The sequence below is a fragment of the Silurus meridionalis genome, chromosome 21 (genome assembly GCF_014805685.1).
Source record: "Silurus meridionalis isolate SWU-2019-XX chromosome 21, ASM1480568v1, whole genome shotgun sequence".
Lineage (NCBI taxonomy): Eukaryota > Metazoa > Chordata > Actinopteri > Siluriformes > Siluridae > Silurus > Silurus meridionalis.
The window spans coordinates 2,514,895-2,542,342 of record NC_060904.1 but is presented as its reverse complement, the minus strand read 5'-3'; the positions used below and the strand labels follow the sequence as shown (position 1 = coordinate 2,542,342).

General features: G+C 38.0%; 3 protein-coding genes across 3 annotated transcripts; all 3 read right to left on the bottom strand.

Annotated features, from left to right (window-relative positions):
- Positions 1 to 1,072: 1,072 nt before the first annotated feature.
- apoob (apolipoprotein O, b) lies at positions 1,073 to 6,280 on the bottom strand. Its single transcript, XM_046834155.1, has 9 exons — positions 6,144 to 6,280; positions 4,637 to 4,741; positions 4,403 to 4,522; positions 3,869 to 3,901; positions 3,735 to 3,789; positions 3,565 to 3,660; positions 3,387 to 3,478; positions 3,068 to 3,154; positions 1,073 to 1,960 (listed from the first exon to the last, which is right to left on the bottom strand). Exons 1-9 carry the CDS (start codon positions 6,168 to 6,170, stop codon positions 1,955 to 1,957), a joined length of 621 nt encoding a protein of 206 aa, XP_046690111.1. The 5' UTR covers positions 6,171 to 6,280; the 3' UTR covers positions 1,073 to 1,954.
- Positions 6,281 to 7,029: 749 nt separating this feature from the next.
- Positions 7,030 to 9,350, bottom strand: LOC124375633 (arylamine N-acetyltransferase, pineal gland isozyme NAT-3-like). The gene has a single exon (XM_046834154.1). The coding sequence runs from the start codon at positions 7,879 to 7,881 to the stop codon at positions 7,042 to 7,044; it is 840 nt and encodes a 279-aa protein (XP_046690110.1). The 5' UTR covers positions 7,882 to 9,350; the 3' UTR covers positions 7,030 to 7,041.
- Positions 9,351 to 12,889: 3,539 nt separating this feature from the next.
- Positions 12,890 to 24,653, bottom strand: zmp:0000000991 (mucin-16). Its single transcript, XM_046833824.1, has 5 exons — positions 24,403 to 24,653; positions 21,441 to 21,511; positions 20,169 to 20,343; positions 18,761 to 18,803; positions 12,890 to 18,512 (listed from the first exon to the last, which is right to left on the bottom strand). Exons 1-5 carry the CDS (start codon positions 24,510 to 24,512, stop codon positions 14,013 to 14,015), a joined length of 4,899 nt encoding a protein of 1,632 aa, XP_046689780.1. The 5' UTR covers positions 24,513 to 24,653; the 3' UTR covers positions 12,890 to 14,012.
- Between the last annotated feature and the right edge of the window lie 2,795 nt (positions 24,654 to 27,448).

Genomic DNA, 27,448 nt, shown 5'->3' with positions numbered 1-27,448 from the left:
TTAGAAATCATGTTGGGTCCAGTTCAGATTTTGCTCGTCAGTGGAGTTCTGCGTTTTTCCTTCTAAATCAGGATGTTACACTTTTGTCCAATTGTGTATCAGTGTTCAGACTCCGTTTACCGAACAAACACTAACTGCGCACACACACACACACACACACACACACAAGTTTTGTTCCAGTGACTCAAAGAGTTTGTACAGTTTAGATGTTTTTTCAGTTTCACTTTTTTCAGTTTTCTGTTCATACACTTTTTTTTCAGTTTTCTGTTCAGACATTTTTTTTCAGACACTTTTTTTTCCCAGTTTTCTGTTCAGACACTTTTTTCAGTTTTCTGCTCAGACACTTTTTTTTCCCAGTTTTCTGTTCAGACACTTTTTTTTCCCAGTTTTCCGTTCAGACACTTTTTTTTCCCAGTTTTCCGTTCAGACACTTTTTTCTTCCCAGTTTTCCGCTCAGACACTTTTTTCTTCCCAGTTTTCCGTTCAGACACTTTTTTTTTCCCAGTTTTCCGTTCAGACACTTTTTTTCCCAGTTTTCCGTTCAGACACTTTTTTTTCCCAGTTTTCTTTTCAGACACTTTTTTTTCCAGTTTTCTGTTCAGACACTTTTTCTTTTCAGTTTTCTGTTCAGACACTTTTTCTTTTCAGTTTTCTGTTCAGACACTTTTTTTTCAGTTTTCTGTTCAGACACTTTTTCAGACACTTTTTTTCAGTTTTCTGTTCAGACACTTTTTTTTTCAGACACTTTTTTTTCAGTTTTCTGTACACACACTTTTCTGCTCAGAATGGCATTTTTTTTTCCAGACCCTTTTTCAGGCAGTGTGATGACTCCATTCTCAGGAACGTTCAGAGTCTGTGCTTCAGGCAGTTTGTGGTTCAGATGAACAGCAGAAAGTTTTACCCTCCAACATCTGATCTCCCGCTCTGAGACACAGGGGTACTGACATGTAGGTAAGATGTAAGAGGTGACTGTGAAGACGAAACAAACTACATGAAGAAGAACCATAAACTCAAGAGAATGTCCAACACATTTGTTTTATTTTAATATTTTTCCGGAACAAACACAACCATAAACAAGTGAAATATGGGTTTATTTATTGTACAATGATCAACACATGAACTTTCTCAAGTTTTGTTCCAGTAGCTCAAAGAGTTTGTACAGTTTAGATGGATGAAAGACAAAACATCATTCAGAACCATAAAAACGACACAACAGCTGAACAACCACTTGCCAGCTGCTGCTTTTATACGTCTGTAGTATTATGTTCATTACGGTAATGTTATGAGGCATATAGCACGCTTGGGAACCTATATTGGGTGTGTTACGGTAATTTTGGGAGAAGAATTAAAGTTCTGGTAAAAAGTCTTGGCTTTCTGTCGCGTCGTCCATTTAAGAAAGATGAACATTGTACCTATTAAACGACAGAACAACGTCTAGAAAAACAGTCTGTATATCAGACTAATGATTCTGTAGATCCATGAAAAAACATTTACTGCGGTTTCTATAGTCGCTGCTGGATTTCTGTTTTGGTTGAAGTCATTGGGATTGAGTTCTTCACTCATCAGTAATAATAAATATACATTTACAGAGAGAAGATGCCATTCTGAGCACAAAGTTGTGTGGAGAAATTTATTACCGGGCTCATAATGATTCCTCCATCAATCAATCCCACTCGATGTGAATTTGTGTATATTTATATATAAATATTGACCTCTTTTTAGGACACTCTAGATAAATACTATAAACATAAATATAACTAAGTTATACTGTATTAAGTTTAAGTAACTTAATACAGTAGAAAAAAAATGCTAAATTGATTTATAGGCTGAATATCCACTGCTGAATGATGGAGATTATACCAGAATCAGACTGACAGGAATGACTACGTCTTTGTGAAATCTTGTTCAGATGGAGACCTTTCTTTTGCTTAATTCTTCTTTCACCAAGAAATGTTTATTTCTGGATAGGGGAAAAAAGAATAAGAGATAATTGCAATTAATAACAGCATTAAATCACAAGTGTAGTAAAAGTTAATGAAACTTTTACATGGGTAAGTACAGTATACAGTGTTCAGCGGTCTCAGGCACCCACTGAACCTGTGAATACACAAAAAGTGATTTCGGATCTTAAAATCAGGAGTTCAAATCCCACTCACACCAAGCTGTTATTTCCTGGGCCCCTGAGCAAGGCCCTTAACTGCTCAGTTGTATGAATGAGATAAATTGTAAGTCGCTCTGGATAAGGGCATTTGCCAAATGCCATAAATGTAAATGTACACAAACAAAATCTCCCTGTAAATTCAAGGGTCCTACAGTATAATGATGATGGGGTTTATTCGGAACTTTATTTGCCCTTTTATAATTATTGATTTAATTGTATGTTGACTATTTTTTGAGGATGAGCGCCCTCTGCAGGACAACTGAAATCTTGAAGTACCAGGTGTACCTGGGTGGAATGTGGCCTGCTGGGAGCACATGGTCACATGACCTTAGCTTTTGTTTGTGCGCAAAATACTTCACCAGAAACATTGCAAAACATGGATTTCTCAAAGTGTCTAAACTCTAAAAAAGAGATTTTGCTTAAAGATTGCCATTGTATTTATGTTATATAAATAAAGCAGATACACTACATTGGTAAAAGTATTGTGACACCCAACTTTTTCAGCCATATGTGGTTCTTCCCAAACATTTACCACAAAATCAGAGGCACACAATTGTATTTGAGTCTTTAGATGTGAGCATTACATTTTCCTTTCACTTAAACTGGGAGACCAAAACCTGTGACGATGCCCATGTGCACAAAGCCAGCACCACCCTGCACCCCAGGCGTTCTCACCTCACCTACATCAGTACCTGTTTTTACTAACACCAATGTAGCTGAATAAATCTCACACAGATCTCCACAAGCACACACCAGCATCTAGTGGAACATCTTCCCGGAAGAGTGGAAGATATTATAACAGCATATGGGAACTGTACCATACCATCTCATGGTCACCTGTACACAAACTTTTGGCCATATAGTGTACAGTATGTATTTCATTCTCGAAAATTCGGATGGACTCACCTGTTTGCCAGGTAATTTATTCTTCCACAAGTCCTCCAAGAACACACGTGTCTGTGATGCCAAACTGTATATCTTGTCTTTGGTTTCCTGAAAGAAAAAGAAAAAAAAATTAACTACAAGAAAGCTTCAGTCTTCAAACAGAACGCCAACTGGATGTTACACGTGTTTATAAGCAGCGCATTCATTAAACTGACTACAAACTATCTGTGTTCAAAGCTCTGAACTCACGCCTGAACTCTCAGCCAATCACAATCCACTATTCCATCTGACCATGGTATATAGCAGATAATAACATGTCCCTGAAGGCTTTCAGACTTACCTTAGCCAGAGATGCAGTGTGCTGTGGGTAGAACATGGACGCGCTCAGAGCCATCAATCCAGTGGGGAAGAGAAGACGCTTTACCCTGCCACCTTAGAACGACACAGAGAGAAATATTTCATACACACGGGAAATAATAACTCGCTATAAATAAATAGAAGTACAATTTCACACGTACCATTGGCAAGGTAAAGGCCGAGGATTGCGGAAAAACCCACAGCACCGGCGCTTGGGTAAAACTCGGGCGGAGGATTCATTAGAAACTCGTACGTGTCTAAAACAATAAGTACAGTGAAAACACTGCACGCAGTAAATATGTCATAAATCATATTACATTGACCTCCTCACCTCTCACAGTCTGTACAGATGCATTAATTCCAGGCTCCATGGTTGTATAATACTCCTGAAGTGGGCAGAAGATCAATCAATACAAAGGAAACTGCCACATAAAGGAAACATTTCTGACTCTATAAATAGAATACCTCCGCTTTATTCAGGGCATATGACGTCTTTTCCTAGAAAGTGGTAGAAAAAGAGGTCAATCAGTTTAACCATCCTTAGACACAAAATTTTTGTTTTATAATTATTGACTAGTTTCTTTTTTGTTGCTTTTACATTGTTATAATCTATTTCTTTTATCAGTGCAGCTTAAAAATGTATCCAGTTTATAAATAGGATTTTACTGATGATAAGTATAATATTAAGAAAGAAAAACAAGAAGAACAAAAAGCACTCCAATGGAGAATGTAAAATTTAACTGCATTAACTGTCCATTTTATTAGAAATAGATGAATTATTTGCATCCAGAGTGATTAACAATAATCTTATTTATAAACTGACCTACTGAGGGTTAAGGGCCTTGCTCCAGGGCCCAACTTAGTGACACTGAACTTCCAAGAGTACAGCATCTTAACCATTGAGCTACCAATTCCCTGAACAGTTTCACTGTTATAATGGGAATAAACAGAAAATTACGCGTCTCATGGTGGAGTTCTGGTTTTCCTCGGTGCTCGTACCTGACACCATGCTGTGTACGGCTCGGCTGATTTCCTCAACGACGCCACTGTCTTCTCCACATGACCCACTTCTGCCTTCGCAGAGTACACTGGAGAGTGTGGGGTGGTATACAGGGAGAGCTGAAACACACACACACACACACACATACACACACACAGATTTCACTCACAAGCCTCAAACCTGGAGCAGCAAAATCTCAAACAGCACCATTAGCAGTAACACAGAACACACACCTCATCAGTAATCGGAGAGGAATCGCTTTTATCATTCTCACCGGCGGCGAAAACACGTCCCGACACAAGGTACAGTGAGCCGGGTAACGCCAGCGGCAATGCCACCTGCCAGGAGAAGGAAAGAAACATCAAATACATCTGTAAACGTGGTTTTATATATAAAAGGTTGAGGAGAAGTGGTAGCTCAGTGGTTAAGGCTCTGGGTTACTGATCTAAAGGTTGAGGGGTTCAAACCCCAGTACTGCCATGCTGCCACTCCTGGGGCCCTTGAGCAAGGCCCTTAACCCTCTGTGTCCCAGGGGTGCTGTAACATGTCTAACCCTGCACTCTGATCCGAGCTTTCTAACATCACAGATTCCTTTAAGGGACAAATTGTGTATTCTAAAAAGATCTTCAGAAGATCATCATCTTCATATCTTCTGTTTTATTCATTCCCCATTTGTCTGTTTTTCCAGATTTTTAAAGGTTCTTTCTGCAATAAAATAAATACTCCTTTTAATTTCGAATAATAAACTTCTTCTCATATATAGACATTAATTACATTATTCCATACATTACATTATATTAACATGAGGAAACATCACAAATATTAACTATTTTTCTCAAAAAGTTTTCAATCATAAGTAAATAGGATAAATTAACAAGAATAAAAGCCTATATATATATATATATATATATATATATATATATATATATATATATATATATACACACACACACACACACACACACACACACACGCTATAGTATACGACAGTATATTACTACATTTATATGACAAAACATGCCCAAAAGTACATACTTATAATATATATATATATATATATATATATATGTAAGAAATAAGACATAATAATATGAAATTTTAAGTTTTCATTTATCCCCAATGGAAACAAACTGCAACATATCCATGAAATATAACAATTTATTAAAGATAAATGTACAAATTATTTCAGTATTTTTTTTGCAGGTTTTAATAAAAATAAATGACAGGAAAAAAACAAGACAAAATGTACATCATCGTCATTATAGTAATTATTATAATCAAATGTTTTTTTTTGTGTGTTTTAAATAACTTGCACATTATATATTTTGTAAATTTCTATTGCATATAAATAAAAAAGACAAATTAAACAACATAATCAAATTATTATTATATTACATAATATTATATTACATTTATTGCAGCTCAATGTTCAACAGTTAACCCCTGTTTATTATTATAATAATTATTTAACAGTCTATTCACACAATCTAAATGATAATCTACAATTTAATCATTTAACAGTTTAAAAATAATACACTATTTTTTATTCATTATTTATTGTGAACCTCTTCTGCCTGAGCACAATGTTAGCTAACCGCATTAGCTTAGCACATTTAACTGACTATAAAAATAATAATTTAGTCCAAATAGATTTTCTACGTCACAAAAAAATCTATAAATATAATGTTAATAATAAAAAAAAATAATAATAAAATGTTTTAATTTAATTTATTATTTTACCTTCAGCAATCTTCCGCTGTTCAACATTTTCACTCGAATGGGTCCTATTTTCTACGGCATCCCGAAGGAGACATTTTTCCTCAGCGGTGCGGTGCTACAGAAACGCGATTTAGAAATTATTTTACTTGAAGAATGAGGTGTAATGAATATTTTGGGGTTTTTGTCATCTACTTTTCTACCTTATAACTGCTTATTAGACCCCACATGATTCACTACACCTGTAAAGTAGTGTAAAATGGGTTGATTAACTGTCAGGGTTTTATTACTATGTAAGTAATAACACACATGAGAGCATGCAGTTATAGAACAATAATCAGTATCAGGTGATGTGATGAAGCCTAATGAGCTGCTTTACCATCAGTGGATTGTAAACCCCTGAAACCTGAACTTATTTATTCCTCTCATTTAACAGCAACCTGTCAGTGATTTCTGTAGTTGTATTATCAGGACTAAATAATCAGCACCTTTCTGACATGCACCATGTTGTGGCTCATTAATAAATAAAAATCATAAAGAAGTTATAGTCTATAAACCACGATCAGCCTCACAAACCTGTTATATATTCTGTTATGTACAGATCTGCATGTAATAATAAACCGCTACATAACGCGCGCTCCATGAACACGTGGTATGTTGAGGCTCGACGCTTGAACCTTGACCTCAGTCTCACTAAACCTCTTATTGAAGACCTTAAACTGAAGACTCATTATCGTCAGAACCTGATCCCATTAATGCTCCTGTACCAGAATGATCAGTAATTACTGCAGCCCCAAAATCTAGTGGAAAGCTCTACCAGAAGAGTGGAGTTTATCATAAGCAGACCAAGACCATGTTAATACCCATGAGTACAGGGTACAGGTCTGCAGTATGGGTCTGATGGCACAGGTAGGGAATTACTTTAATAATTTACTGATGGAGGCACAATGTCACTGTCTTTACTAATCAGTGGAGATGTCAGCACTATTCCAAACTTCTCCCTCAGGATTTTAATGATTTCTTCATCAGTAAGATCTACTTTGGTGGTCTTCACTGGTGCTCCATCCTCGCCGGACAGGAGGCTGGTAATCAGTTTGCGGCCCATTAGAGTCACCCTTCCGTTTGGTAGCAGGAGAGTGCAGAGGGACTTGCAGAAGAAGACGGAGCTCATGGAGGTCTGGTGGTACTCACACATGGCTTCAAAGTCCTCTCTTTGGCATGGCTGAAGGGTAAACTTGTACAGCTCCAGCCATGATGAAGGGTCTTCACTCTCTGCTCGAGTCTCCACAAAAAGCAGATTCCCATGAGCTCGAACCCGATACACACCATGACTCTGCGTCTGAGGAGTTTCCACGTCGAGAGAAAGAGGGATCTGGAACCCGCCCAAGCCCACATCACACAGCCACCTTTCCCCCTCCAGGGTCACCTTCATGATCAGGTGATCAAAAGGAGGTCCGTAAACGCCCGTGAACCGATTCCTGACCTGAGCAGACAAGATCTCCACTTGAAACCCGAGCTGAGACAGGAGCCAGGAGAACAGCCCGTTGTTTTCGTAGCAGAACCCGCCGCGTCGCTTCACCACGATTTTGTCGTAAAGGAGCGGCAGCTCGAGGCGCACGCGCTCGCCGGTGTGGATGGTGAGGTCTTCGAAAGGCACCGAGAGCAGGTGCTGGAGGTGAAGAAAGCGCAGAGACTCCAGCGTTGGAGAGCATGGACACGACACGGGCCAGCCCAGGCGCATTAAATACTTCTGAACATCCATGTTTACTTACAAAACAGCAGTCGGGAAATGAATAGTTGTGCAAAACCAGTGCGACTTCTGTAGACTTTATCATTCACTTCCTGGTGCAAGGTTCGAGCTTTCATTTTCTTTCTGGAGACCTCACGGTGAGAAACTGTATCTGTGCAAGTTCACTATTCAACTCTTATAGGGGAAAGTAGCCAGTGCGCTCTCAAGAGTCCACGGAAAACTCCAGATGACATCATAATTTAATTTGCATTTTAATTAGACCGTGATGACGACGTGCATAACTAAGCATTCGCGTTAGATCAAGCAACATTGTTCAGTTTAGTCCTTCATCACAACTGTTCATGACAGCTGATCAAAAGTTGTGTGGAGGAAGATTTCATATGCTGAAGTTTTCTCTGAAGAGACTTTTTTTATGGAAGGAGTCTCCAGTTTCATTGTTTTCTACCAGCAAGTGGTAAGAATGAAACTTTTTTTACTACAGCAAAATCACATGTATAAAGCTGCACTTCTGAAGTTGGTCTTGATCTCAAATGAAACCTTGTGGCCTGGGAGAACTCCAGAAGGTCCTGGATTGAGATCACCTGCTGATCATCTCTGAAGAGAGATGGATATGTCAACAGTCCACCAGCAGAGGCTGCTGTAAGACATTGAAAGAAATCTACAGAATCAACAACAAAAAATCTGCTGCTACTTTTCTGGATTAGTGAAGATTGGTTTATATGAGCTTCCATTCGTTTATATACCTGAGGAAACAAAACTCATTAATCTTTATATCTTTAGATTAGAGTTGAGTGCAAAAGCACACCCCTGTGTTTCTGTGTGGAAAATCTATTTGTTCAGTTTATTTACAAAACAATGTATTTTAATTTATTTTCAGCTCAGAAGTTTGTTTATTCATTTTCTCATTTTCTTCATCATCTCTGGCATTAATTTTAATTGTAATTTGAATCAGTTTTATAAAAACACCTTACACACAGACCTGTTAGTGTTTTCTTCACATGGTGGATGCTTACAGTAATTTAAGCCTAATAATAAATATATCTAAGAAAAACATATAATACGTGATATGGTCAGATTTTCTGTGAGGAAATGTTTAGGGATTTTTTTGAAGGAGTCTCCAGTATCAGCATTTTGTTGTTTTATTTTTATTTCAGAAGAAAGTGAAGGAACAAGAGGAAAAAGGACATGTAATGTGACTATAAGTACCTTTAGACTGTAATTCATATAAACAGTGCAATTAATATGAACAAATGTCCTTCAAATGTCCATTAGTGAACAACTGAAAACCTCAACAATAAACTACAATGAATGGACATTCAGTGTTGAGGAGGAGGATGGGTTCCTTTGTGAGGTTCCTCCCAAGTTGTCTTCCTCATACCATCATACCTTACAATTGGCAGTTAAATCACTGTTCAGCCTTCAGCTTTTACGCATTTCACAATAGAATCACATTTCAATTCCTCTCCTATTTTACAATACAATCCTAGAAAATAACTTAAGGGGCATTATATAGTTGAAGTAAACCTGTCTAAAGGGAAAAACATCTGCTGCAGAAGTCTACACAGAAGCCATTATAAACCCAGAAAAAACTAGTTTGAAAAATGCAGCAAAATAAATCTGGAAGCCAAGGTTCTTGATGTCCCCCAGCTTTTCTTGTATGTTTTCCTTTTCAGAAAGAAGGCTCCAAAGAGAAACTATTGTTTATTATCTATAGTTACAAGATGACAATAGTTTTGGACAATAGACAAATGACTAATAGGTTCAAATCTAGTTTTATGTACAGAACATTAATATACACTTAATATGGACACACGTACTGGGACAAAGCTGAAGGCACACAATTGTATAGCATGTCTTTAGATGCAGTAGGATTAAGTCACTTGAACTAGGAGACCCAAACCTGTCCCTGTCATGACTGCTGCTGAGCTCCAACCCTATTCAACCCCTTCTGGATGAATGCGACTGCACCCCAGGCTTCCTCACCTCACCTACATCAGTAACTGACTTTACTAACACCCTTGCATCTGAATGAATTTCACACAAGCACACTCTAAAATCTTATGGAACTTCTTCCTGAAAGATTGGAGATTATTATAACAGAAAATGGGGACTTAAATGTGGAATGGGATGATCAGAAAGGAGCACATAACCATACTTATGCTCACACCTAATTTAATTTAGATCTGTTAATCTGTAGATTAGAGATTAGGATCCTCAGAACCAGGATTAAGAACAGGTGCATTATCAGAGATCTGATTCACCATGCCAGACAGCAGCCTCTGGACGCTATTCTCCACCCAATGGTACCAAACCGAACGGTCCTCCAGAACCAGTGGCAGATGCAGCGTCCAAAAGATCAACCTACAACCAAAACCTGACTATAAATCAGGCTTATAAATGTAAAGAAATGGAGTGATAATGTGCCTGTCAGAGGAACATTTGAAAGTTGATACTCTTCAGGTAGCAGGTTTTTCTTCTTTAGTGTACTGCCGTTCATTAGAAAAAAAAGCTAAAATGTGATACTGATATCTGATACCAAGAAGTGATTTTTAAAATCCAATAATTAGATGCTATCTGTTATATAACATGTTACCAGTGTGTACTACATATATGCACAATATGAAGAGTGAAGGTCATTATAACAAATTAGTCTCCAGCAAATGGGGACTAAATGTGGAATGGGATCAAACAGCACACAGAAAACTGATATTTTGGTGTCCACAAACTTCTCTCTGTATAGTGTATATTTAATTACGTAATGACACAAAACACAATGGCAGGAATTTCTGGTCTAAGTGAAGATCAGTGAGTCACTATAAAAGACAAGTCCCTGATTGTTTTGTTTACACCACAAGACTTTTGCTTCCTCTTCACCTATGAGGGTTGAAGAAGAGAAAGACAAAATGGACAGGAGAGTTTGTACGACTAGGCAGAGTCGTCCAAAGAACATAGAGAAACCCATGTGTATGGCTTACATATAACACACACTTGCGTTTTGCTTGCTCTGTAACTTGTGCACACCAAACCAGTGTGTGTGTGTGTTCTATTGTCTTTATTTATAGTCTGGACCTCAGTAACCAAGTTGATCCATACCTGCTGCTCAAACATGTCGACCCCAGAGATGTAATTCAGTTCCACCAGATTTGTGAGTGTGCTCATGAAGATTTGTGGGAGATTCATTCAACCACATGGGTAAAGTCAGGTAGTGATGTAGGTGAGAAGGTGAGGAACCCTGGGGTGCAGTCAGTGTTCACATGCATCTCAAAGGTGTTCAATACGGTTGGAACTCTACAGCAGGACATCTTCCAGTCCAACCCATGGAAAGCATATCTTCATGGAGCTGGCTTTGTGCACAGGGACACTGTTATGCTGGAACAGCTTTTGGTCTCAAAAAAAAAATTCAATCCTACAACATCCAGAGAAATTCCATACAATCGTGTGGCTTTAGTTTAACAGTTTAGGGAACATCTACCCAGAGGAGTGAAGGTTATTATAACAGCAAATGGGGAATAAATGAAGAATATGATGTTCAAATAGAACATCGCTATCTTATAGTCAGGTGTCCACAAACTTTGGTCCCAATAGTGTATGTAAACAAGAGCTTGTTGAACCAAATCACTGAGGTGTTGGTTGAGAAATATTAAATGACTCATTGCTTCTACAAACCTGTTAAGTAGATAAAAATCAAACCAACGTGTTAGAAACAACACGCAAGCATGCCAAGCGGTTTATTGCGGCATAATCGCAACAGTGCCGATCACAAGAACATGTGAAAAACATCGTAAAAGTGTCCGTTTCATGCGTCATTCCCAACACTTCATTTCAAAGTGATGAAAATAAAAATAGAAAATATTTAGTTGAAGGTTATATTAGATTTTTAGATATATACAATCTCAAGGAATTTAACATGTTTAAAAGAATATACTATTATTTTTATATTAAATTAAACACTCCGAGCCCACCTTCAACTTAATAATCAGGAATATATACAAATATTTTGTAAAAATCTCACAACCTTTATGTGATACTCAGACACCAGGATCAGCATACAGTATTTTAGCGTCAAGCTGTTTGGCTCAGTCCACACACGTGTCTCCATGCAAGTCAGCAAAACATTGTCATATCAGATATCTTACTGCAATGATGTTCAATAAAGGTTCTGCCCGGGCCGTGTACTTTTATGTGTAATTGAGGCGAACAAACAAATGTCACCACAGCAACCCGACAACAAAAGCTCATTGGCGGTGGCTAAAATAGATTCTGAATGTACTCCCACACACACACATAAACACAGCCTGTTTTTGTTCTCAGATCTGGCTTCATTAATGACATTCATGATAGCTGAGTTACTGTATGGACCTGCCCACCACTCCTTTCCCACAGGCTCAGCACAGAGCTGGGGTTGGTGTGTAGCGTGAACTCTACAGCGAGGACATCACTTTAGAAAAAGTCTAATTTGCGGTGACGTTTAATGGTGACGTTCATGCGTTCCTGGTCTTCCGAAACACAACAAGCCTTTATTTATTATCATGTTGTTCGACGCATAATGGTGTTGTGATGCGGCTTATTATTATTAGCTCTTTATTATTTATTTATTTTTGTTATTAAGGCATAATTTTGGTTATGAAATCTGATTGGCTTAGGCTTCTTAGATTCAATTAAAAAAACATTGTTCTGCCAATGGAATACCTTATTCTACCCGTAATGTTGCTTAGCAACCAAAGTTTATTGCTTACATGCGAAAATTTTTTTATTAATAGCTTTCACCATGTTATCCTTTGCTATTGTTTTATTTTAATGCATTCGTTCTTTTGGATTTCCCTCGACGTTATATGGATCGTTTAAATTATGTGTGTGTGTGTGTGTGTGTGTGTGTGGGGGGGGGGGGGGGGGAATTGAACATGTTTAACAGACCACATCTTGTTGTCTGTTACTGTTTTATAACAAAATGCCCTCAAGTGCTTTTCATGTTACTCAGATTACTAGGTAACACTTAATAAATCATGTCTCAACATTCATCTTTTAAAAAATAAAGTTATTCTTTATCACATCAAAGTCACTTTAAAAAAAACACCCACAGGGAAAAAATGTGGCAGCAAGAAAGAATTTAACAAACAAATAATTTGTGCAATTCTGAAATTTCTAATTGTTCTCTGACTGTGCAGCGAATCACATAATTACTTATGGGGATTCGTTTGTTCATTGGTTTGGTCATATTTGCATTAAACACATGCTGTTTTCTTCAAAATATTTTTTTCTATGATTTATTAAATATTAAATTATAAATTTCTTTCAAGATCTATTCATTCCAACATAGAACAATCAAATCAGTAGAAGTAAGTGATATGTTGATATCGCAATGAATTATATTAAAATATAGATTTTTCTGTAGGTGCTGTGCTTATTGTTAGATCCAACTTCAAAATTATGAACAAAATAAAGAAGCACAGTTGAATAAACATGAACATTTTCCTCGTTGAATCGTTTCTTTTTTGAAAAATTGTACGTTTTGAAATTAAAACCGATCTGCTTCTAGTACTTCATGTCTTGCCTTTAGCAAAATCTCAGCAAAAAATACTGTTATAAACATGTCAAGTATTTTGATAAGATTTTTCAACCCTAACCTTATTTTATCTTAGTTGAGCAAAGCAATATATGATATTTGTTCTGTGGCTAAAAAAAAAGAAAAAAATCTTGTTTTCCTCTATAAAACATCAAATTCTGTACAATGATCAATACAAGCTTCATACACAAATCTTACAAAACACACAACCTGAATATCGCCTGTGTTTCTGCAGTGCATAAATTGTCATGATTAAATTTCAATAACAATCTCAAACTAAAAATGGGTTCAAATGTAGCACTTGGGTTGAAGCAATTATCCATGCCAGGGCAAGCTTAAACAGGAGCATGTGTAAGAGCTTCAGCGCTTTGATTTCATATTGATTTTTATCGCATTTCATTCACAAGTTCGATCTTGATAGAGATTGTTTTTTTTATAATTTCTACCCGACACTGCAGGACATATTATAACATTGCTATTGCATTTTGTTCCTGAGAAAAACCTGATCAAAGTGCACAAATACAAAACATTCACATCCAAAGACCACACAAATGTCATTTGTGGCACACGATATAATCCACTAAAGTTCTGTTTCTTTCTCATTGTCATCATCGCTGTTGAGATAGTATTCACCGTCAGTAGTGGTCTCTGAATCCGACTCCTCAAAAACTGACAGCGTGGACTTGTAGTTCCTGGAAGGCAAAAGTCCACGAGGAGACAAACTCTCTGGTGGGGACCTGCAGGTTGCTGAAGATGGGCTGGAGATTTGGGATATACGCCGAGTTTGCAGAGGAGAATGAGGTGGTGTTGGATCTGATTCCATATCCCATGAGAATGAACTGGGCTCCTGGTTATCTGGGCTCCTGAGTCGGCCCTCTGATGGCCCCCGCCCTGTGGGTCCCTTATAAGGCATGTGGCTAGTAGACGTTGTGAAATCATTCTCAGGTGAACTGAGTGAACTGTTGATACTTGAATGCTGGCTCTTGCTCACAAAACTGTCCAAGCTGCTCAAGTCACTCACACTGCTTTGCCTTGATCCCATCGAGATTCGCCCAGGACCTGAGGGACGCCCTGAAACTACACTGCTAACCGAGACCGATCTTCCACGATGCAGTCCATACTTGATATCAACTTCTCGTATAGGAGAAGACAAAATACCCCCTGTTGAATTTTGCGTCCCAGTTTTTAAACTGTTGTCTGGTTGAGCCACGTTCTCATTTTCACCAAGAGAGGTGTGATTTTTTTTCGAAAGGACACTGCTGAAAAACACGTTATCATTTTGATCGTCTTCTGAAAAACATTCAAATGGAGAAGGTGTTGGAGACGTGACAAGTCTGGATCTTTTGCCTGGTGGCAGTGTGGCATAGCGGTTGATATTATCAGGTTTAGGCCAGTTTGGACTAAGGGGTCTACCCAGGTGTCTATTTTTGCTTTCCTCGATTAGTCTTTTGTGGTCATCTAGATTTGGTGAGTTGTTTTGTTTTTTACGGCTGAAAGATAACGTAGGAGTAGAAGAGTCGCACAAGTCTATAATATAGGAGACTTGGGTATTTGGAGATCTGGGAGATGTTTGGGGAGTTTTTGGTGATAGACTTTCAGAAAGCCTCTGTTCTTTTCGCTTGGTTTCAGAAGTCATACTGTCTATAAACCACTCGTTTTTAGTCTTTCTTCTAACGGTCACATCATCAGACTGGTCTAGTTTCCCACTTTTTTCTAGACCCCTGATGTCTAAAACCTCTTCAGATTTATTCTGTGTCCTAACTGTCCCATAACCAAGGTGGTCTAAGTTCCTAGTTCTATCAAAAGCCTTGCTGTCTAAAAGCTCTGCAGGTTTAGTCTGTCTTTTGACGGTCAGATCAACCATAAGATCTAGTTGTCTAGAAGTTTCTAGAGCCTTATTGTTTAAAAACTCTTCAGATTTATTCTGTGCCCGAATTGCGTGAGAATCCGTTTGGTCTAATTTCCTAGTCCTCTCAAAAGCCTTGCTGTCTAACGACTCCTCGGGTTTAGACTGTCTTGTAAATGTCAGATCATTACTTTGGTTTTCCTTCATAACGCTTTCACAAGATTTAACTTTTAAATCCTCCTTTTTAGTCTTTCTCTTGTTTGTCGTGTCACTGTCGTCTGAAATTTTGCCGCCAAATCTTTGTCTCAAGTGATTAAAAAACTGGTCCACTCTCTTGATGGTTTTAGGTCCTGTCATCTCACCTTTTTTAACAGCCAGACCCTCTGCAGATGATGGCAGAACATTATCTTTCTTACTTCTTAATGCAAAAAGGCTTCTCTTTAAATTAGGGCCCTGACTTGCCTCAAATGTTCCATTTCTTTGTAAGATTTCTGGTTCCTCTTCTTTTTGCGGCACCTCACTAACCAGGGACGTGACTTGTGGCGAAGAAAGCTCTTTGGAATTCAACCTGTCATTTGTACAAGTGCTTCTTTTGTCACTCTGAGACAAAAATATGCCATTAAGTCCCTCATGAGGGATATTTTTAATGACAGAGTCAGTCTGTTTTGGGTGTGTTGTGTCTGGGATTAAAGTGTTAGTTTGACAGTCTGAGAACTTTGCATCTGTTGAGCTTTTTGAGATTCCATCTTGACAGAAAGAAACTGTTTTAGATGTAACCTGAAGATCAGTAGAACCCACTGGCTCCATCACTGGAGATTTTCTTTGACTCAGTCGGTCTCTGAGGACAGAAGTATAAGATTTTTTCGCAATCTCTGGAGACTTATCATCTACTGGTGAACTACTGTAGGAAAGGGATCTACTGTGCTGGTGGGTCACAGGTGGAGATGAAAGGATGTTAACTGCCGCTCTTGTAGAAATTAGGGTGGAGTAAGGGGATTTACTTAGACGAGACCCTGATCTTCTGCCAGAGTCGTCTGGTACAGATTGTGGTGAACTGGAGTCAGGTTTTAAAAGAGGATCATGTGATTCCGCTGAGCTTAAGTCAAAAGTGAAGCATAGGTTCCTTGAATTTTTATCTTCTTCCTGCATTTGCTTTAGAGGTGAGATTTGAGGATTAGGAGAGCTCAATGCTGGTGATGTCTGTGTGCTTTTAGGTGGGCTGGTTTCCCTTAGATATTTGTAGATGCTTGGAGTACAAACTTTTCTGGGCTTGAACTCAGATGGGGATAAAGGACTTGGCTGATCTAAAGTGCTTTGATTTGATTCATCTGACTGCTTCTTAGCGTTCAGATAAACTGGCCAATATTGAGATGGGCTCGTTCCTTCTACAGTTGAATCTTTCCGAGGTGAGATGCTAAGACTCTCTGTAAATGTTCTCATCCGTACAGAGTTAACTGGGCTCGATGAAAGCGCATCTGATCCGCACGAGTTCTGAATGTTGTGTTGGTTTGGAGTCAGGGGGACAGGAGTTAAACTGAATGGGCCACTGGTGGTAATTGATTGGATTGTTCTGGGGCTAGTTGGACTATTTATAGTGCTGGTCTTGTTCGAGTTGATCATATTGTTGATACTGCTAGACTGTACATAAGTGCTCGGTGTAAGATTTGTGTTTGTCATTGAGGTGTTGGTGATCAGTCTCTCAGAATTCAGGTTTGAGGGAATTTGTGGAAAAACAAATCTACTATTTGCATTTTCCTTCTGGGAAATCCAAGCAGACTTTTCTGAGATATTACTATTTGATAAATGTTTATTGTCAGTAAAGTTTGGGTCAAATCCCCTCTGACCCTGAGCAGATTTCAAACTATCTGATTGATGTAACCTTGTATAGTTTGAAAACAGTCTTTCCCTATTTGCATAATTTGTAGCAGGAGGTGATCTGTTGATCATGTCAAAATCCCCTGTGATTATATAGCGATGCTTGCTTGATGAGTCCATCTCTCCTGGTTTTGAAGTCGAGGGTTCTAGTTTGTGTGTGACTGAGAGTTGTTCAGGAGATGCAAGCCTGTTTTTTGTCAAATGTGTCTCTTTGGATGGATCGTTTGGGAAGACTAGGTTGTGTTGTGGTTGGGAAATCTTCAATATGCTTCTACAAGGGGTATTTAAAGAGCTGATGGATGTCGACAACTGCTTCTCCATTTGTAAGGACTCATGAGTGGGCTTTCTTGAGTTCAACCTTCTAGAAGACAAAAGCAAAGTGCTGGTTGTTGGCCTAGACCTTAGTGAAGGAAAGGACACTCCTTGATCCATTGACTGTGCTTTCCTTCTGTAGTTACTGAATTGAAGGGACATTGAGGACCTGGGGACCACCTCACTAGAGTCCACTGACATATGAAGGGAGTTGCCAGATTCTGCAGTTTGGTCTACTGCATGCCTGTTCATTCTCAAATAACTGGTCTTCGAAAACTGTTTTTTTGTTTCAGAGAGATGTGAGAAGCTTTCGTTTTGCCACTCAACAGAGCTCCGGCTAAATCCTGTTGATCCACTGAGCCTATTACTGCAGTCGCTGACTGGTTCACCCCATCCCTGTATCTGCTGGAGTGGAAATCTTTGTTGCTGTTCGTTCTGAGCTGAAGCTGAGAGGTTTGTATTTTGCTCAGTGTCTTGTCCAACATCGCTAAATCCTCGCTTGTGTCTCCTAAGGCGCCCGGTCCAATGAGGAGCAAGAACAGAGACTAAAGTAGAAGTAAACATCACTGCAGTGGAACTGACAAGATCTGATTTCGGATTTTGACCGTATCGAGAATCAGGGAATGAGGGCAGCGATAAGTTTCGTTGTATTGCTGTTGGAGAACATGCACAGACCTGACAGTCAGAGTCAACCTTTGAACTGGTATCCTCTCTAAAAGGGATTAGATTACTGTGAGAAACAGTTCCTTCCGCATTCTGTTCTAGAGGGTAATTAACTCCTGATTGCCCCTTTACACTTTTACTCTCAGTGATTCGAAGTTCTGCCACTTGTTCACAACCTGCGGACTGTTCCTGTGTGCAGTTTTCTGCACAGAGGGCTAAGCCACGCCGTATTCCGTCCGAGGATCCGTGACTGGAGAGGGCATGCTCAGCATGGTTTGGCCATGAATAGACAAGATCACCATTTTGCGATTTCGACACATCCTTATCTTCAGTTGTTGTTCCAGTTGATGCTCTTAACGTGTTGACTAGGAAATCCTTTTTAAACTGAAAAAATAAAACAGGAAATATAAGAATACTCAAGGCGTATATATGAAAAATGTGCAATCAGTTTTGGTTTTTTAAAGCTGTTTAAGTTGCCTAAAGCTTCCCATAGCAACCATTCTACTAAAACTGGAAACATCACAATGATTTCAAAGAGCTTAGGCGAATGCATTAAGAGATATTTACTAGATTTAACCGAGGCCTTTGTGAAGTCATTTTGGAGAAATTAGATGTTTAAGGTAAATACATACCTCGGGTTGTACTGCGGCTACCTTCGTATCTGAATCCCTGCGCCTGTAAAGAAAACAACAATGTGTACTTATTCAGTGCATGTCAACTTTTATACAATCACCTCCAAAACTATTGACACCTTTCAAAAGAATGGACTTCTTAAATACAAATACTCAATAAACAACTGAAGAAACTCATTCGTGTTGTAAAATAAGGTTTATTGATGCTCGAGGGCTGTTCTGAACTTGTGAAGAATGACAGCATGACGTTATTCAAACAGCGAGATTTTTTTTTAATCGAAAAACATGGTTGCATCTGCCAGGAGGTTACGCTGAGTTAAGGACAAGCGTCTCCAACCTTATTAGACATCATCGAAAGAGATTTGCTGCTGTTATTTTCACAAAGGGACGCACAAAGGGCCTCAATATTGATTGGGGTACACATCAGCATTTTGAAGATCTTATTGCATGTTATTGATTTTTGTGCATTTACACAGAAGGTGTGAATAATTCAGTGTACAAAGTCGCACCCGGTACACACAGCAGACATTCACAACTTTTACTGTATTTCAAAAATCAACTTGAACTTGAGAAAAAAAGGCTATAAAACGTAGCACTTCTGCATATCTGAACGTTTCATGCGCTGTGCTTTGGCCAGGGCAGTGTTCTCAGGCTGTGTTCATACCTTCAAAATGTGCATTAAGTCGACTAAGCCAAACAAGATGAGCCACATTCCGGCCTTTCTAACTCCGAATAAGTATTATAGAAGTAAACAGTTTGTACATGACTAACAAACAGGGAGGGGTCAGGGCTTAAACCCTTTTCTGAGTTACTTATCACACACACACACACACACACGCACACAAGTTTTAATGTTGCCGTGGGCCTCAGGTTGCACACTCAGCTTGGTCTTTGCAGCAACTCTGATTCAGCTAAGTAAACGTTCCCAGTTCATATTTCGCATATTAATGGTGAGTTTTAACATGTTCATGAAATGCTGCCACACCCTCTTACCTCACTGTGCCCTGCTTAATAACACCCAACTCTGCGTGTTAGCAAAACAGTGCTCTGGAATACACACTTCCACACCCATTGGGGCATGACATGCTTCTATACAAGGTCAGATTCAGCATACATCCAAAAAAAAACACTTGATCGCAACAGGAATGCTATGATTGACACATAATGTCGAACCTCCTAGCATAATGAAGGCATCAATAGGCAGAAAGCATGCTTGGTATTTTATTGTTTCACATCATTTACTGAGAGGGAGAGGTCCACATGCAGTTAAAGGAGAAATCCAGGTGTGGCCTCGGCACCTGAGTTAATCATTATCACGTTCGCTTGGATACGAAGCGCAACTCTTTATGATGTCGCATATTAAAAGGTTAAAAGGTTAAAAGAGAAAGTTAACATCACTCAGACTCACAAATCATTACTTCTCAGCTTTGTAGCAACGCGGACTTTTCCCCTTTGACTGTCGCTCCTCGTTGATGGGAACCTCAGCGAGAAGAATGACGTGAAGCAAATCTTGTCCTGGTTCTCCGGTGTGCTGGCCCACTCCTCTTTGCTTTTCACAAGTGTCTTACACCTTGTGTGCACGTCTGACGAACAACAACATGGACAAGAATTTAAATTTAAGAGGATGATCTCATAATCAGTGAAAGTCCCGGGTCTTTGACATATCGCTCACATTAGCAGCATCTCATTATTGTTTTCCATTAAGGGCATAGAATAAGTCCAGCAGTATACAAAAAAAAAAGCTTTTATTTACAGAACTTTAACATGTCTACCAGAAGTAGTTCACAAAACACATATACCTTTCAGTAGAATAAAATGGATTTGGTTTTTCTTCAGACAATTTATGGTCTGTAAAAACACAATTCTAGAATGCAGGACTTATGAGACCCTGTCGCTGTACTTGAACAGAACAAGATAAAGGCTGAAAAACTGCTGGTATAGTAATTATAATACATTTACATTCTTATAGACATGTAATTTTTTATTATTACCTTAGTATTATAACATACTCATTACCATGCTAACTCATTTTTCTTTTTTTTTTTTTACATCTGTAAAATATTTGACATTATTTACATATTTTACAGTTTGATGTTATACTTTATATTCTATATATAGTTTGTGCTAGACATATGTATCAGATGTATGCACTCGACTGTACAGTAAGTGTGCAGATGAATTTTAAAATGTAAATTAAATAAAGACAAAGAAAATCTAACAGCACATATAATAAAATCTGCATCCAATAATAAAATGATATGATGCTTGTACGCTTGAAGTGTATTTCATTTGATTAAAATCATAAAAAAACAACAACATTCGAGGATCATTAAAATGCGTAAACTGCTTTAAAATGAGACACAACTAAACAGACATGTGTCAGGTAGAACTCGTGTGTATCTCTGTCTGATAAAAAGATCCTCGCTGCAGAAGAGAATTACGAGTAATTACCAGATAATTGTATGTTGTACGAAAGGATATTTTCGCCATTCGTGTTGCGGGTGCATGCAGCCGAACAGAATACAAGCCTCAAGCTTTGCTGGATTACAGGAACATCTACTTCTTAGATTGGCGCATTAATGTTTCTTAGAGATTTCAGAAATCCTACATGCTGCTCTTTTCGCCTCGTGTTAAACATAAATACTGACTCAACGTGTTGGAATGAAATCGGTTTGCTTACTCTTAGCGGTCTGGATGCACTCGGTTGATGCTCTGGTGACACACTTAATTCTTCTTGTGTCTTCAAGACCCCTGCAAATGCAACACAATCGTCGTAAGCAGAACGGCAAACTCGATGTTTCTTCCAATGAATCTACAAGCTCCAAATGTGGACCTGTTTCGGTTTTATGCCATCCACTCCCTTCCCTCCACGGCAGTAAACAGAAACACCCAGAGCAACTGGTTCATCAGAATGACATAACCCACATACCTAATTATAAACAGCCATCAAATTGAAGATGTGCAAGAGAAGTGCATTATAATGGACGTAACCTTAAGACACCTCAGTAATGTTTTAATACCATAAATGGTGTTATCTTCACACAAAGAGGGGTGCAACTAATCCTGCTAGCAGATACCACATGTCAGAACCTCAAACATGCACTTCAAACACAACAGATGGGTGGCCAGATAAAAATAGAATTAAATCAAAATGCTGATTATTAGAATATATGTTCATTCATTTGGCAAATTTGCTTTACACAGAAGATGCCATAAACACACTCATACACACTTTTCACAACAGGCTACAGTTCTGCGTGTTCGCACAGAAATCTTTTTAAAAATTGGCTAATTATTGGGAAAAATATATTGGCACCCCGATTTCACATCTACACAAATCAGCTACAAAAGGAGCCGATGACGAAACCTGTTCATATTTCCATGAAACATCTACACATCTTGCTTCATATTTAAAGCTCTGCCTGCTAGCGAACAAAAGGTTAAGGTTCTAGTGTGTATTGAATCATATAGCAGTACTGAATGTATATAGCAATATTTGTTTTAAGGATAACACTATATAGATATAGATACAACAGCGCTGTTGAATTCATGAATCGGATTGGTTAGAACGTATCAAAGCAGTAACAGTCCCATCACAGGGGCTTGATTGTGGAAGATCTACACAGCATAATCCCTATGACATGTCAGGAGTTGCTTATTGAACAGAAGGAGTCTCCAACATCAGTGTTTTTTATTAGTAACAGTAAATTTTTTGTCCTTAGGAAAGTCTTCAGGGCAGAGGAGTTCTTCAGATTCTCAGTAAAATGACAAGCTTAAGGGTTTTCTTTTTTTTTTTTAGTATTTTATTAATTTTTTTATTTAAAAAAGAGCCAAATTGGAGCTTCATCAAAGCACCCTGTCAGTGATTATTTCCTTAAATCAGCATGACACAGTTTTTACTGTTTACTATATTATTATTATTTACAAATATCTCAAAAGTGGGGTCCATGAAGCATAGGCAAGAGGTATGTGACACCCCCCCAATTACAGCTGACAGACGTCACTGAAATTAAGTAGTTTTGAAGCTTTTGAGACGCCTACAAAAACATTTATGGAATTTCGGGTCACAAAATCTTCCTAAAAACATGCATGTGGCAAAGCACCCACACACACACACACCTACACACACACTCACACATACACACACATGGTGTGTGTGGCCTAAATCTGAGAAAAACACCAGGCAGGTCTTACTAATCCTGCCATATCACTGGTGTTTAATGTTTGCTGAGAATCGCAGTCAGCTGTCAGGTTTTTCAACATCAGGCTGAAAAAAATCAGCCAGTTTCAACTATTTACAGGCGCATTCCTACACTGCATGGTTCGTTTACATCACATCATGGGACATTCCATGTGACATTAAGAAATAAACGGCGAGAAAACAGCCATGTTTATGCATTGTCCTAGGACAAGGATCAGATTGACAGCCTCCAACTCTTGCATGCACTCTGGCATGGTTAATAATCTTGTAGGAAGTGTGAACGCCCACGTGGGTTGCCAGATTGTTCATTTTCTTCTGTTGTACCATGTCAAACATACAGTACTGAAGATATCCTGGGGCTGATAAACAAGATTATCATCAGCTCTCACTTTCATCAAGATCATGCAACGGCATGTACAAAAAAATGGGAAGACTAATTTTGAAATGGATTTTCACTTAATATCACAACAAACAAAAGAAATGTTTTACATTTTTTTTAGAAATATACAAAATACTTTTTGTCGTTTTTTGAAGTTTTTAGCAACAAAACTCCGAAAGCAGTGCGAAGAAGGTTATAACTCTGTAAAAATCAGAATGTTTATAAATTTCAATATTAAATACAACGTTTTACATCAGCCACATCTTGTCTGTTTTTAATATATTGGTTTTAAATGATTCACGATATCATAGAAAAGGTATATTGTGACATCATCGATTGCGGTATTGATAATATTTATAACATTTGATTCCATTGAAGCTTTATGAGTGATGTTTAAATATGTATAAAAGTATAAATATACATAGTAAACACACATATGTATTTGATGCTACTTTAAGCTGCACAATACATCAAATACTGTATATATGACCAAATAAAACAAGTTTGATTTCATAATGTGAATTATTTGCTCAATGCTTATTTTTTCTTTCCACATGCAGAATCAGTGTAAAGAAGAAAACTAGTAATGTTATAGAACAAACTGTTCTCTCTTATGATAACCCATTTGGTGAACCCAATCTGGCAACCCACTATGTCCAGCAACACTTTTCTTTTCCTGTAGCAATTCCACAAAAGAAAAAAGGTTCATGTTTCCAACCATAACTTTCAATGTAAAATCACTCAAATGTAACCCAAGTACAATCTGAATGGTTTCCATGGTAAAGAAAGTGTTTGCTTTTAAAGTCAGTATTTATGTAACTACATAATAGCTAGGAAAATAAAATAAAATAAAATAAACAAATGTACTGAGTTACTCAGTACTTATTTTGTAAACCTTTCTTTTTTTTTTTTTTTTACATAATAAGAATTCCTGCAGATCCCCAAACCGGACCCTGTTTGTGAGTGCGCTGGATTACAGCATGACCACCATGTCGGTTCAGATCACCATCATCTCCACTCTCCAAGTTCATGAGCATATTAAATCCACTCCAGACAACCTACCCCTCTCTCTCTCTCCCCGGTGATGAGTTTTCAACAGGTGCACTCCCTCGCTCGGTGTTTGTTCTGATCTTATAGCGGTTTGACGTCCCACCCGAGGCGCCTGCTGACATTCTAACCGAGACCTTCCGTACTCGTTTAGTTTCCACGCGCAAATGAGCCACGGGAGAGTCGCGAACAATGTGAGTCGGCTCCCTTGACTCGGATCTTTTGAGTGACTCGATCAGCGAGAGCAGGGACCACAGGAGCGTATACTTTCGCTGTAATGAATTCGATCCGTTTCCTGTGCACGTGGGAAATCGGTGTCACGAACTACAAAGGGTCGCACATATCCACTTGATAACAAGCAGTCGTCGTTAGGAGTCGGATCTCTGTAGTGACTCTTTTAGCTGAGTCGATTCGCGCAGCAGGAACCAGAGGTGCCTATTTAATCAGTGTGTTAAATAAATGTGCCATCCTGTGCACGTGGTCAAGTGCAAACATGTATGACACGACCTATTTGTTGCACCTATAAAATATCTAATCTATTCTTTTTGCAATAGCACTTACTTAAATGCCAACCAGGTGTTTAACAGGTGCACAAGGTTTAAAGGTCACAATATTTCTGGGAGGTGAACCAAAAAATTAACTTCAAAGAGTTGAATCGATCAGACCACCAATCATCATCATCATCATCATCATCATCATCATCATCATATCCAGTGGAAATCCACAACTTTCTGGATTAGCAATAATCCAGAACACTTTCTAATATTTCTTAAAATCTATATTCTTTGTTTTGCTATGGCCAATATCAATATCAGTGTATAATATCTTTGCATTTACATTTGCCATTTACATTCATAGCCTTTTCCAGCATGACTGACATTCATCTCATTTATACTACTGAGCAGTTGAGGGTTAAGGGCCTTGCTCAAGGGCCCAGCAGTGGCAGGTATGTGGAGTTTAACTCTCATGTATACATGTATGCAGGCATATCTACCATCAAAATGAACCAAACTGAATACAATGTACTGCTTTCTGCCTTTTCTTCCTGTCTTTCTTGTCAGTTAATAATGGATTTAATTGTATTATTATGGATGGAAAATAATTACATGTAATACATTTTAATGATCTAATCAATTTATATTCACATTGCAATTTTCTTTTGTTTGAATGTATTTTCCATCCAACGAAACAGAACTAAACTAGATTTTAACATAAGGGTGATTCAGTCAGCAGTTCCACATCGTTAGAGGAGTAATTAGTCAGTAACGCTATGGAGTCTAGAGCACAAATAATATGTAGAGTTGGCTAATAACCCTGTAATGTATTTACATCAGATGAATGAGGGTGGATACACTTTCACTGAGAATCCAAGTTCAGTTTCAGCATAAGAGTATGCCACAGGAGGTACTAATTACAATCAGAATCAGAACGAGCTTAATTGCCAAGTATGTTTACACCTACAAGGAATGTGTTTTGGTGACAGAAGCTTCCAGTTGCACTTTTTAAAAAAAAAAGATAAATACATATAAAGTAATAAAAAGAATAAAAAAAGAATAAAAACGAGTGTTATTGCACATTTTTTATAAAGAAAAATAAATAAGAAGTAATATTGCATAGAGAAGTGGTAATGCACATATTTTGATTTTATTGCACAATGTGGAGAACATTTAAGTGTTCAAGTGTTTGTGTTTAAAAGTTATTAGGTTGAAAAACATCCGAAAAGCAACAGCTAAAATCATCAGATCAACAGTGTAGAATGAATAAATTAGAGAAAACTCTGAAATCAGAGAGAACTCCTCCATTGTTATTTAATTAATGCAATGCAATGCAATTTGACGCATGTTCAATAGAGGGCGCTATTACTTTCTCCCACGTGTGCAACTTCTGATAACTAAACTCCTGACTGATATTTATCAGCTTTTATTGGCTTCAGAAAGGATTTAAGACAAATACATAATCTCTAGATCTTCAATTTGTTCATTGTCACTGAATTGTGTCTGAATTAGTGTTTTCAAGCTCTACACTTGTGTTTTGTGTTTATAATGGACTAACACTCCTGAATGATCTCATCAGATAATTACTAACATTGTGTTACTGTGAATCGTGATTGTGCAATGCTGAAATGCTGCTTAAACCCGAGAAGAAAGGTTCTTAGCCATATAACGAGTTGACAATGACTCCTGCTAGTTTTGTCTCTTTTTAAAATATACAGTTAATTTAAGTTAATTAAAAGTCCAGCATGGTGCTCTGATAAGGATTTCCACTTGCTGCAGATTTCTTACATTTTTATTTTAACCTGTATCTTCAATCTTTAAATTAAACACACACTAAATGTGGCGTGGGAATTAGATCACAGGGGGTCTTCCATATTTCATAAGCTGCTTATTGTGTTACATAAATTTGAGGCAATCACTACAGAATGCATTATTTACTGGGAAAAGCATGACAAGGCCAATTCATAACTGGGAATTGATTTCCCTAAAGAGGGTCCTTGTTAAAGCCAAGCATTCAGAGCACGTATTGTAGTGGTTAGCATAATTGAGTTTTTATCTGGCTCTAAAAAAACAGTAATCACAAGACCTGATCAGCAAATTTGCCAGCGCTCAATTTATCAAACGCGCCACATAAAAGTCTGTAACTCCAAACAATCGGCCTGACGGGCTTTTACGAGCACATTATAATGTCAATCAATGAACTACTGCTGTAGTAAATATTGAAGTTTGGGGGCTTTGAACAAGCAAATAAGAATAATAATATTACTCAAAGATAACGTGTATAAATTCAGTCTAAAAGGTTTCAAGAGGAAGGATGTTTGAATTAAATGAACTTTACGATGATCTTAAATCCTGTTCGAAAGCAAGCAGCATGGCAGAAAAGGAAATCTCTGTAAGACGTGATTGATGTCATGCTGAATCACTCATCACATTGCATCATTACTTGTGGTTTACTTCAGATGTTTACAGGATGAATATATATCTCAGTAACATTTTACTCCAGGTGAATGACTTTATTTATAGCTGTATGTGAACTAATGCAAATATCCAGAGCCTTGACTTAAAAA

Coding starts and splice junctions, on each gene's coding strand:
- apoob (XM_046834155.1), bottom strand. CDS start 6,170: ATGTTGAACAGCGGAAGATTGCTGAAG. Junction 3,479..3,564: donor CGGCCTTTACCTTGCCAATG/GTACGTGTGAAA, acceptor TGTCGTTCTAAG/GTGGCAGGGTAAAGCGTCTT. Junction 3,155..3,386: donor ACACTGCATCTCTGGCTAAG/GTAAGTCTGAAA, acceptor TTTTTCTTTCAG/GAAACCAAAGACAAGATATA.
- LOC124375633 (XM_046834154.1), bottom strand. CDS start 7,881: ATGGATGTTCAGAAGTATTTAATGCGCCTGGGCTGGCCCGTGTCGTGT.
- zmp:0000000991 (XM_046833824.1), bottom strand. CDS start 24,512: ATGTCAGCAGGCGCCTCGGGTGGGACGTCAAACCGCTATAAGATCAGA. Junction 21,512..24,402: donor CCGGGGAGAGAGAGAGAGGG/GTAGGTTGTCTG, acceptor TTGCATTTGCAG/GGGTCTTGAAGACACAAGAA. Junction 18,804..20,168: donor AAGCTGAGAAGTAATGATTT/GTGAGTCTGAGT, acceptor TTTTCTTTACAG/GCGCAGGGATTCAGATACGA.